This window comes from Chiloscyllium plagiosum, unplaced genomic scaffold (genome assembly GCF_037043375.1).
Source record: "Chiloscyllium plagiosum isolate Xiang-an unplaced genomic scaffold, Cpla_swu_hap1 HiC_scaffold_20, whole genome shotgun sequence".
Taxonomy (NCBI): Eukaryota; Metazoa; Chordata; class Chondrichthyes; order Orectolobiformes; family Hemiscylliidae; genus Chiloscyllium; species Chiloscyllium plagiosum.
In genome coordinates, this window is record NW_028270158.1 from 59762113 (window position 1) to 59774779 (window position 12667).

The following is a 12667-nucleotide window of genomic DNA, read 5'->3' on the forward strand; positions in this document are numbered from 1 at the left end:
ATAAAATCATGAGGGGCATGGATAGGATAAATAGGCAAGGTCTTTTGCCTTCGGGTGGGGGGGGTTCAAAATTAGAGGGTATAGATTTAAGGTGAGACGGGAAACATTTAAAAGAGAAAGACTGGAAACGTTTTCATGCAGAGGGTGGTGTGTATGGAATGAGCTGCCAGAGGAAGTGGTGGAGACTGATACATTTAAACATTTAAAAGGCATCTGGATGGGTATATGAACAGGAAGGTGTTTAGTGGGATATGGGTCAAGTGCTGGCTAATGGGACTAGGTTAGGATATCTGTTCGGCATGGACGAGTTGGACCGAAGGGTCTGTTTCCATGCTGTACATCTCTAAGACTCTGTCGTGCTAAAATTAAACTAATCCCTTCTGTCTGCCCTTGGTCCATATTCCTCCATTCCTTGCATAATTATGTGTTTATCTAAAAGTCCTTTAAACCCCACCCCCCCATTGTATCTGCCTCCATCACCACCGCTCCTGACTGTACATTCTAAACTCCTACCACTCTTTGTGTCAAAAGACTTGCCCCTCACAACTCCTTTGAACTTCCCCTCTCACCTTAAATGAATGCCCCCTCGTATTAAACAAGATCCTTTTCCATTTGAGAATGACTGAATGCATTACCGTATGACTCTTTGAAAACCTACAGCGGATTCAACTCTGAGATGGTGATGTGTATTCTGGTCGTAGGAAGTGAAGCTTTTGAGAAGATTAGGGGAGAGGCATGATGGGACAGTGTCTGTAATTTCCATAATATTTCAAGTGCTAGCCAGCAGTTGCACCCTAACAATCAAGATTTGGAGATGCCGGTGTTGGAGTGGGGTATACAAACTTAAAAATCACACAACACCTGGTTATGGTCCAACAGGTCTAATTGGAAGCACTAGCTTTCTGAGCACTGCTCCTTCATCAGGTGGTTGTGGAGTGCACAGTTGTAAGCTTCCAATTAAACCTGTTAGACTATAACCTGGTATTGTGTGATTCTCTGAGTGTTTCTGGTCTGTTGTGTAAACCTGCCTGAAAGCAATCTTTCCCAGTAGCCTTGCCTGCCTTTTCCTCTCCAATAGTCTAGCCCATGATAGCAAAGAATGTGAAACCTGGATACAAGCCTCATTGAGAGTCAAACTTGGGCCTCCCCAGCTGAAGTTCGCGACACCCTCCAGACTGCATTGTGCTTTTCATTGAATAATCTCGTGATGAAATGTCAAGTTGTTACAATGTGTTTCTGTCAGATCTATGATTCAGTACACAGAAATGAGCACGATCTTGAGAACAGGCACATTAAACATACATTGAAGCAATTGTTAATAGCCTCTTTCATTGAGTGGCTAACAGAGCTATGCAGCATTCTGGCTCTGTCGTAGAAATGCTAAAGATCAGTGTGTTGTAGATTTTCACACTGTTCTGATACAAGGGACTGCTCAGGGATCAGCTTGGTAATATATCAGTTTCCTTAAGGAACAACAGGTGGTGTTGCATTGTTCAAAGCTGAGTACAGATTGGCTGCTACAGATAGCACATTTTAAAGTAATCCCCATTGCCATGAATGTGAGATTATCACTGTTTAATGTACACTGATAGGTGACATTGAACAAACAAGAGAAGTCCATGAAACATAACCTTTCAGAACTTAAAGAACTGCCCATTTCTTGTTGGATTCTTTGGTAGTTCTTTATCATTGCTGATCAGACACAGAAAATGTACTCATGCTTTACAGTGTAAGAGACTTTCCTTGTTCATTTGAGTTTACGAATGCTCTGCAAGACAGAAAGTGGGCACATTGAAGGTTTCTCAACTTTGCATGGCTTGTCTTGTGGACTTTATTGAAACTTGGAATGCTTCCTTTGATTTCAGTGAAAGGTTTAAGTCTTATTAAGCCAATTAGCATGTGGAAGCAATACACTGTGCAATACTGAGCCTCATCTCATTCAGACTTCATTGGCATCTGTTTGTTACCAGATTAGCTTTAAAATAACTCCATCTGGTGGCCATTAAGGCTGCCCATTCTTGCTCAAATGAGTAACGACAGAACAATGTGCTGTGATACAGCTCCCGTATGTAATTCATATTTAATTGTTATGGTATCTGACAGAGTGAAATTGTCTCAAATTTGCTAAGATTTTTCTGTCTTGAATGTGTTATTTCTTTTGGCCAGGAAGGAGTCCTACCTGAAGAGTTGTCCACCTATCCCGACGAGGTATTTGAACCAGCAGAAGGTGTGAAAGAGGCAGAGGCCAAGTCTCTCGATCAGACTGACCTGACTGGCAGTGCCTTGGACAAAAGAGAACTCGAAAGAAGCCATCTAATGCTGTGAGTTTCAGGCTTTCCACTGGGTCAGACCTGCACGGGGAAGGAATAATGTTAAAAATGGAAATTCAGCGCAGGTTAACTTGTTGCAGTGAGGGCAACAGAAAACATCTCCACGAGATCATATTTTGTTCCAGTACAATATCGTTGCATCAAATTGTAGATAAGCTGTCTGAGAACATGGTGGGCATAATGGTTTTTGACTCCAACTTTGATTCACTGGAGGGAGGTACAGGTTGCAAACAGCGTTAAATTAAGTGCAGCTTGTAAAGTTGGCAGATATTGATTTTCAATCTGTCTAATTGGGCAGCGTTTAATCTTCCTTCCAAAAATGATTAGAAAATATCGCACGATGTGGTTAAAAGAATTAAACTTCCTCCCCTTCAATAAAATAAATCTTCTTGCAATATGTGGTGTCTCTATTAATTTAGTCTAAGGTGAGCCCTCAGGTATAATGTACCTTGATGCCGCACAGAAGAGACTATTCAGCTCATCAAGTCCACGCTGTCTCTGTGAGAAGGAATCTAGTCAGCCCCATTTCTCTGCTATATCCCCCGTGGCCTGTAGGTTGATATTCCTCAAATGTCCCCACACAATTTTAATCTCCCATTCCAATGGCTCTCCTCCAAACCTCCTGGAATTATGAAACACTGGAATATTTTGCTGTTGTAACTTTGGGGATCGGGACTGACCTCAACCAGCCTCTCCACTAAATTCTCTTCAGCTGCATGACTTATTGGAATCTCCATCATAAAATAAATCCACTTCAGTGGGTCATCTTGGTTATCTTAAAACGCAATTTCCCAAGCTCTCTCTTGGTTTAGCTTCTTATCCAGTTGAGCCACTTGCTCCACCTCCTTTCTGTTTTCTGTGCCACTATCGGATTTTGTTACCATTGAGGGGGTGGGGGAGCTCTTAACCCCAGGGACAAATGGCTTGCGGCAGGTGAGAAGATAAAATGCTTTAAGGTGTCCCAAGTCCCAGTTGGTAAAAGAAGGATGGGATCCTTGAGGTAAACATTTTGATTGCATTGCTTGTGGAGAATGTTGCTTCCAGTTATGTACGTATAGAAGATACATAAAAAATCTCTACAGTGTAGAAGCAGGCCATTTGGCCCATCGGATCCACACTGACCCTCCAACAGAACATCACATCCAGAGTTACCCCCTACCCTATCCCTGTCACCCTGCATTCTCCATGGCTAACCCACTTAGCCTGCACATCCATGGACACTATGGGGCAATTTAGCACAGCCAATCACCGAACTGGCACATCTTTGGACTGTGGGAGACAACCCACAGAGACACAGGGAGAATGTGCAAACTCCACACAGACAGTCGCCTAAGGCTGGAATTGAACCTGAGTCCATGATGCTGTGGGGTAGCAGTGCTAACTACTGAGCATCACCATTCTGCCCCCACCACCCCCTCAACAATGATAAAACAGGTGGAGGTACAGAAAATACGGAGGAGGAGCTGTAACTGGCTCAACGGGCTGTGAAGCTGAATCTAAGGTAAAGCTTGGGAAATTGTGCTTTAAGGTAACCAAGATGACCCACTGAGAGAGCCTTCCAATGAATTGATCTGCATGTGATCAGGCCCTCAAGCAGTGACCCACACACTTCTCAAGTGCTGTTCAATTCATCGGTCTACTTGCTTGGCTTTTCAATGTCAGAGTTAGCTTCTGCCCATCAGACAGGAAACCAACTGCACAAAGTTTAAACATGGCTTGCTTTTACGTTTAGGAGTGCACATACATTCCCTTACTTCCAGGTTTCTTGCCTGACAATCCTTCTTTTCTTGGTCGCAGTAAATATTGGGTCCACCCTTTCTCAAATGAAAGATACCCCAGGAGGCAATATGTCCCAATTAATTCTGTGTTGTGTTTTCACTGATAGGAGGCAGATAATTGTGAGGTTTTTTTTGTAGACAATACCTTGCATATTTGAATTTTCACTACCGTGTATTGATGTTTTTGTTTTCACAAGTGTCTGAATGCACCTTGCACTTTAATGGTTGTTCTGAAAGTAACTTAATCAAATCTTTTCCACGGTGACACAGACCTCACATGACCAGGGACCCAGATTTGAATCCACCCTCAGACAGCTGTCTGTGTGGACTTTGCATGTTGTCCTCATGTCTGTGTGGGTTTCCTCCAAAAATCTAAAGATATGCAGGTTCGGTGGATTGGCCATGCTAAGTTGCCCATTGTGTCCAGGTATGTGCAGGCCAGGTGGGTTAGTCATGGGAAATGCAGGGTTACAGGGTTAGGATAGGAGCTGGGTCTGGGTGGGATGCTCTTCGGAGGGACAGCATGAACTTGATGGGCTGAATGGCCTACAAGGAGTATATGATTCTATTTGACGACATGATTAAAAGCCTAACCATGTTGCATATCTGTTGGGAAACAATAAGACCTGTTTTTATTGGAAAACTGTTTACATTAGAGTTGTCGAGGCTGATTGACTGTTGAAGTGTTTACATTTTTCTGGGTCATTGTGAAGAATCATTTGTCATTTTCAGTCCGTTGGAACGGGGCTGGAGGAAGCAGAAAGAAGGAACACCCGCGCAACCCAAGGTGCGGTTACGGCAGGAGGTGGTCAGTGTGAGTGGCCAAAGAAGAGGCCAGCGCATTGCTATACCCGTAAAGAAGTTACTCGCCAAGGAGAAAAGACCGTACGGCCTGGGAATGGTGGGAAAGCTAACAAATCGAACCTATCGCAAGCGGATAGATAGCTATGTGAAGAAACAAATAGATAATATGGATGATCATCGGTATGGAACAGAATCTGATTTGAATTTATAAATTCTGTGAATGTTATATATGAAGAGCTGGCTTCCTGGACATTTTTGGTTCTGAGGTACTAACTCAGATGTTTGTCCCCCAAGTTGATATTTTTAAGTCCCATTTGAAGTGACGGTAGCCATTCTCCCACCTTCATTCATTGGTATATTTCTTTTTGATCATCATAGAATCATATTGTACAGAAGAGGCCTTTTGGCCCATCAAGTCTGTACTGCCAAGGTTACTATAGTCCCATAAAGCTGCTCTCTCATCAGAAAGAGAGAGAGATAACTGGTGGTGAGTTCAACCTCTCCGAGGGGTCCACAGGTACTGGATTGCATTGACTTCCTCACTCATGAGTTGATTTTTCATGTGTAGATGATGATTGCTGGCAGGTTTTTAAGGATTACAGTCCAGTATGATCTTACCGTTGCCCAGTGGTCTAGTACACTTGCAGCCGGGATAGGAGAGAGAACCCTAGTTACATTCCCTCCCTGACCTACTGCTAACTGCTTTGTTCTGGCTGACTAATGCTCGGGCTATCTAATCTCTGGTGTTCTCTGGCTAAAGCAGCTGGTATGTTGGCAAACAATATTGGGCAGAAACTTCATCTCCCTCACATTGAGTAATTTGTCTGAAATGAGCAAAACAATTCAAAAGCTCCATGAGTTCAAAGAACAAGTGGTGTGCCACTGCATCAATGTTCTCCTGTCTTTTGTGCACGTTATCACACTGAAAACTGACCCTGTCCAAAATATTGTCCAGGCCCCAGACTGAATTAATCACCATTGCGCATTTCTGTTAATTGTTCCTGCTTAGTGCTGCTTACAGAGGATTTTTAAATTATTGTCAGGCCACTGTAAGCATGTTTGAAAAGTGTTTTGTCAAGAAAATTGCTAGAATTTTATTGCTTTATGGCAACGTAAAACTAAATTCTTCTTAGCTTTTAAGAAATTCAATTTTTAGTGATTTGGTTTGCAGTAGACCAAACCCCCTGATTTAAACACTTTTTCTAATAAAGCTGTATTAACAAAATTGCACCAGGTTACGTACCTTATGCATACGAAGGAATACTTTTAATACCATTGTTTGTTTATAAATTATGTTTTACAGTGGTGTGCAAATTGCTGGAAACTTGTGTTTGGTGCTATACAAATGGCTGTAACCTTGAGGGAACAAAAGATCAAACCATTTCTTAACAATGCAGTTTTGAGTGCAGTTTTCAGCTGTACGTAAAACTGCAGTCTGCTGTTTCTGTTTTCAATAACAACATGTTGGGATCTGTTTTAAGAGTTTGGAATATATTTGCGCATGTAGGCAGTTAGCGTTTGGGGTGAAATGGATGCTGGGTTAATACAGATGGAAAAATGTAAGTTACTATGTAGGTCGCACTTACCGAGATGGAAGTGGGAAATTGATTTTGACAGTAATAGGCTGATTTTAATTTGTACACTCTGCAAAATTGATCCGAGGGCTCAAGCAGAATTTTTAATAGGAATCAGATTACACCAGGAAATGGAAAATGGGAGAAATATATTGCTTGCTGAAATATTACATCCTTGAGGGTTGAACCAAGTGAAGTTGACTGTACATCCAAATGGTTACTGGTTCTGAATAATGGCACAGTTAATTGGGAAAGATCATTGCAACTTAGATTCCGTGTACTTCGATTCAATGAGAATGTACATTTTTGACAGAGTGCCCCAGTGTGGAAAATAGATTCACTTAGAATAGAATTGATATGGTCTGTAATTCGGTGTGTATTTACACTCTAACGTAGTGAGTCTGGTGCTGACCGTTTATTCACTCTGCTAGAGACAGCTGATCTGTGAAATCTGGAACTTTTCAGGAGGGTTATGCTTGTGCTAGTGTTGTCACTTGTAACATTACAAATGGGTTTCAGGGTAGTTGAATCATCCTCTTGTGGTGCAGTGATAATGTCCCTATCCCTAGACTGGGAGGCCTAGGTTCAATTCCACCTGTTCTAGGAGTGCATGATCTGAGCAAGTTGATACAAATACATTTTTCTTCCCCCACATATTTAACATGCTGGCCTCAGTATTAAACATCTGCACCTAAGAGATGTGACAGAGATTCTGAGTACTTTAAAAAATGCATACCAATTCCTCCGCCTCTGCCGTATCTGCTCCCAGGAGGACCAGTTCCACCACAGAACACACCAGATGGCCTCCTTCTTTGGAGACCGCAATTTCCCTTCCCACGTGGTTAAAGATGCCCTCCAACGCATCTCGTCCACATCCCGCACCTCCGCCCTCAGACCCCACCCCTCCAACCGTAACAAGGACAGAACGCCCCTGGTGCTCACCTTCCACCCTACCAACCTTCGCATAAACCAAATCATCCGCCGACATTTCCGTCACCTTCAAAAAGACCCCACCACCAGGGATATATTTCCCTCCCCACCCCTTTCCGCCTTCCGCAAAGACCGTTCCCTCCATGACTACCTGGTCAGGTCCACGCCCCTCTACGACCCACCCTCCCATCCTGGCACTTCCCCCTGCCACTGCAGGAACTGTAAAACCTGTGCCCACACCTCCTCCCTCACCTCTATCCAAGGCCCTAAAGGAGCCTTCCTCATCCATCAAAGTTTTACCTGCACATCCACCAATATCATTTATTGTATCCGTCGCTCCTGATGCGGTCTCCTCTACATTGGGGAGACTGGGCGCCTCCTAGCAGAGCGCTTTAGGGAACATCTCCAGGACACCTGCACCAGTCAACCACACCGCCCCATAGCCCAACATTTCAACTCCCCCTCCCACTCTGCCGAGGACATGGAGGTCCTGGGCCTCCTTCACCGCCGCTCCCTCACCACCAGACGCCTGGAGGAAGAACGCCTCATCTTCCGCCTCGGAACACTTCAACCCCAGGGAATCAATGTGGACTTCAACAGTTTCCTCATTTCCCCTTCCCCCCACCTCACCCTAGTTCCAAACTTCCAGCTCAGCACTGTCCCCATGACTTGTCCGGACTTGTCCTAGCTGCCTATTTCCTTTTCCACCTATCCACTCCACCCTCTCCTCCCTGATCTAGCGCCTTCATCCCCTCCCCCACTCAACCATTGTACTCTATGCTACTTTCTCCCCATCCCCACCCTCTTCTAGCTTATCTCTCCACGCTTCAGACTCACTGCCTTTATTCCTGATGAAGGGCTTTTGCCTGAAACGTCGATTTCGCTGCTCCTTGGATGCTGCCTGAACTGCTGTGCTCTTCCAGCACCACTAATCCAGAATAAAATTAACAACCCACTGTAACAGGAAGCCTAATTTTTAAAGTTATCAATTGTTGACCATGTTTCCTAGTGGTCAGGAAACCTGGTAATGAAAGTACTAGAACTATCTTTGACAACATACTGTTATTTGTTGAAAGACTAGAATCATCGAGATGTACAGCATGTCCTACTTGTCTATGCCGACCAGATATCCTAAATCAATCTAGTCCCATTTGGCAGCATTTGGTCCATGTCCCTCTTAAACCCTTCCTATTCATATACCATTCAGACACCTTTTAAATGTTGTAATTGTATCAGCCTCCACCACTTCCTGTGGCAGCTTGTTCAATATACGCACAACTCTCTGCGTTAAAATGTTGCCCCTTAGGTTCCTTTTAAATCTTTCCCCTCTCACCTTAAAACCATTCCCTCCAGATTTGGACTCCCCTGCCCTGGGGAAAAGACCTTGGCTATTCACCCTATCCATTCCCCTCATGATTTTATAAACCCTTTTTATGTTAGCTGTAATGTTAAATGTTCAAACAATTAGTTTATTACAGGTTTTTTGATCACTAATAGTTGCTAACTTTTCCTTTCAGGCCTTTTTTCACGTACTGGATTACGTTTGTGCATATATTGATTACTATCCTAGCAGTGTGTATCTATGGAATTGCTCCAATAGGATTTTCTCAACATGAAACTGTAGATTCAGTAAGTAATAAATCAAAAGCAAAGCAATTAGTTCATTTTAACTTTATTCCTGTCACAAGGTAATAATTCTGACACTATTAGTTTAATGGAATGACAATGTATTAAGTGTGTGTCATATTAACATATTTGAAGTAATTTAGTATCAGTATGCAAACTACAAAAGTATTTTGTTGTGTTCCACCTGTTATCATAGAATCCCAACAGTGTGTGGAAGCACGCCGTTTGGCCCATCAGGTCTACACCAACCCTCTGAAGAAGATCCTATCCAGGACCACCCCTGTCCCTGTGTAAGCCTGCACTTCTGGTAGCTAACCCACCTAGCTTGCACGCCGATAGACACTTTTTAGCAGGCCCAATCCACCTAACCTGCACATCTTTGTACTGTGGGAAGAAACCAGAGCATCTGGAGGAAATCCATGCAGATACAGGAAGAATGTGCAAACACCACACAGTTACCTGACACTGGAATCAAACCCAGGTCCCTGGTGCTGTGGGTCAGCAGTGCTAACCACTCAGCAGCTATGCCGCTCCAGCTATCTGGACTACTTAATGTTCACCTATAGACTGGCAACCTTTGTGGAGAAAGAAACTGTTAACGTTTGGAGTCCAATGACTTTTCTTCAGAACAGTCCCAAGTGAGTTCCAACGTCACTGGATTCAGAACGTTAACATTGTTTAGAGGCTGCCAGAGCTGCTGAGTCTCTCCAGCACTATGTTTTTATTTCGGACTACCTCCATCCTCAGTATTTTGCTTGGATGTGACTGTCTTTTGTATCTGTTAAATTGTTTCTTCTGAAGTTTTGTGAAAGTTAAGTACAGCTGTATATTTAGTGGGATGTTACATTGAGCATTACACCAGAATGGGCTTATTTTGCATGCCCTGCTTCTGTGAAAATAGTCAAACAAATTAAATAACAGGTCACAGCAAACTACATTTGAGGAGCTCAGAATATCTTCCATACCCCAATAATTTTTAACTCGGCTACTTTCATACGCAGATCAAACTTTGTTGTTATAGTTCATATAGGTTTCTTTGTCTACTCCTTCAGCAATTTACAGTTTGCCCGATAAGAAGTATTAACTTTCCTTGGCAATTGATGTGAGATGAAGGGCTGAATATTCATCATCGAGAGTACCTGAATTTGGAACATTTAGCTGAATAAAATCACATCCCTCTCACTGTAATGCCAGCTGTAAATGGTGATGGGGAGAAGGCATTGAAAATCTGAACAATTTCATTACCCATTGATGAACTCTGTGGTTACACCAGAAAGCTCATTGAAAGGTCAGCTCAGTCCAAGGTGAAAAAGGAAACACTCATGGAGTTCTTTTAGGGCTATTCCTGCCTCTTACATCGGGTCTACTCCTCTTCTGCTATTACACGGCCAACTCGCTATATCTACCACCCAGGTCGAGGTGAAAAATTGGCCATGTGACAATTAAAAGACCCTTCCTCTTGACCATGTTTTTGGCTATGTATCATTTCATTGATTCTGTCCTTTATGTTCTGGTGTTATGTTGCATTGCCTCAAGTTTGTCATTCACCTAATATATTTTTAATCATTTCCATTTGCTTCCTCAGATATTAAGAAATAAAGGTGTCTATGAAAATGTTAAATTTGTGCAGCAAGAAAATTTCTGGATTGGACCAAACTCTGTGAGTGAGTTTGAATTCTCTTTAGAAGCTTCTGACTTATCTTGGATAAGGATTGTCTTGATCACAATAGTAGCTGATCTCTGGGAACGTGAATTCCTGAATCACTCTATTATCCGTTGTTTTTTTGTCGGGATTAGTATATCTACCTTGTGATTCTTGTAGATAATATGTGGAGGTGCTGGTGTTGGACTGGGGTAGTCAAGGTCAGAAGTCACACAACACCAGGTTATAGTCCAACAGGTTAATTTGAAATCACAAGCTTTCGCAGTGTTGCTCCTGTGTCAGGTGAAGGAATAATGTTCAGAAAGCTTGTGATCTCAAATTGTTGGAATATAACTTGGTGTCATGTGACTTCTGGCATTCTTATCGATAACATTCTTTAACCGTTGAAAGATAGCGACCTGGAAATTTGGCTATTTTTGACACGTGTTGTTTTCTAAGCCACCAATAATTCAGGCAGCAAGCTCATATTTATTAATGCTGTAAACATGGAGCTTGCCATATTGGTCAAGCCCAAAGAAATTGACTTTTAACACTCTTTAAAACTTTCATAAATGTGAATAAGAGGTGACATAATTTGTAACCTCTGCCCCTGTCAATCCTTCCCAGTAAAGTGGGTCTGCTCTGAGGTAGCAGGGGTCAGCTGTATTCAAGATCCCTGGTCTAATATGCACTGTTTAAACCTGCAGGCTGCAACTCTATTATGGAGCAAAAGTGCCCCTGTCATGTTCTGGAATTTTAAATAGTTTATCAGTTAATTCTTTGACTTCTGATTGTTACATTTTGAGACTTTCAAGGGTGGCTGTGGAATCCAGTGTTTCTCTATTCCTGAATCTTTTGAATGTGAAGAAAACGACTAATGCTGCTCCATTATCAGATTGCAAGGCTTGAACAAAAAAATAGAGCGACCTTAACAAAATAGCTACACCGTTTAACCAGTGCTGGATACCTCATCTGTAAATTAACAAATGTTGTGCGCAGGGTAAACAATGCATTGCAAGTTTGCTTCAAAATTATCAGTTTGGGTTTAAGGATGTTTCAGGTACATTTGACTAAAGCTTGCACTTCAGTGTTCCCCACCATCACTGGTCATCACTGGAAGTTAACCCAAACTACTCCCTGGTTGTTGATAATCGCTTATCCCCTTTACTCTTGTTGCAGTTATACTTAGGCTACACCTTGACAATTATGTGCAGTTTTGGTTTCCTATTCTGAGGAAGGACATTCTGGCTATTGAGGGAGTCCAGCGAAGATTCACCACACTGATTCCCAGGGTGGCAGCACTGACATATGAAGAAAGACAGGATTGATTGGTTTCTCGCTGGAATTTGGAAGAATGAGTGGCCATCTCATAGAAACATATAAAATCTTGATTGGACGGGACAGGCTAGATGTGGGGAGAATGCTCCTGACGCTAGGAAATTCCAGAAGTAGAGGTCTGTCTAAAAATAGGGGGGAAGCCATTCAGGACTGAGATGAGGAAGAATGTCTTCACTCAGAGTTGTGCACCTGTGGAATTCTCTCCCACAAGGAAGCTGTTGAAGTCAGTTCATTAGATATATTCAAGAGGGAGCTGAACGTGGCACTTGCAGCTAAAGGGATCAAGGGGTATGGGGAGAAAACAGGATACTGAAATTGAATGATCAGCCATGATCATATTGAATAGTGGGGCAGGCTCGAAGGGCCAGGTGACCTACTCTTGTCCCTATTTTCTATGTTTACAATATGAAGTCATGATATTGCAGTCCTCTGTGCTCTAACCTCCACATTTTAACTCCAAGAGTGGAGTGCAAAAGGCAAATGAGCACTGTTATTTCAAAGTGGTTTGGCCGAAACATTAATATTACTGCTGAAATTTTGTATTCTTCTGCGAAATGTTCAGTATAAAGTTGAAGCCTGTGCTTGCATACATTGACAGCTCTTTTACTCCTGCTTTTTGGTCTGTTGAACTCTTATGTTCTGGTT

At 42.7% G+C, this 12667-nt stretch overlaps 1 protein-coding gene across 8 annotated transcripts in view; it reads left to right on the top strand.

The window, feature by feature from the left end:
• LOC122560494 (inactive rhomboid protein 1) overlaps nt 1–12667 on the top strand; it is a 365137-nt gene that overhangs the window by 312215 nt on the left and 40255 nt on the right. For all 8 annotated transcript variants that reach the window (XM_043711146.2, XM_087998010.1, XM_043711147.2 and 5 more), the window contains 4 exons: nt 2167–2321; nt 4841–5092; nt 8934–9045; nt 10628–10702. In XM_043711146.2, the coding sequence (XP_043567081.1) occupies nt 2167–2321; nt 4841–5092; nt 8934–9045; nt 10628–10702 (594 nt within the window). The remainder of the gene's footprint in view (nt 1–2166; nt 2322–4840; nt 5093–8933; nt 9046–10627; nt 10703–12667) is intronic.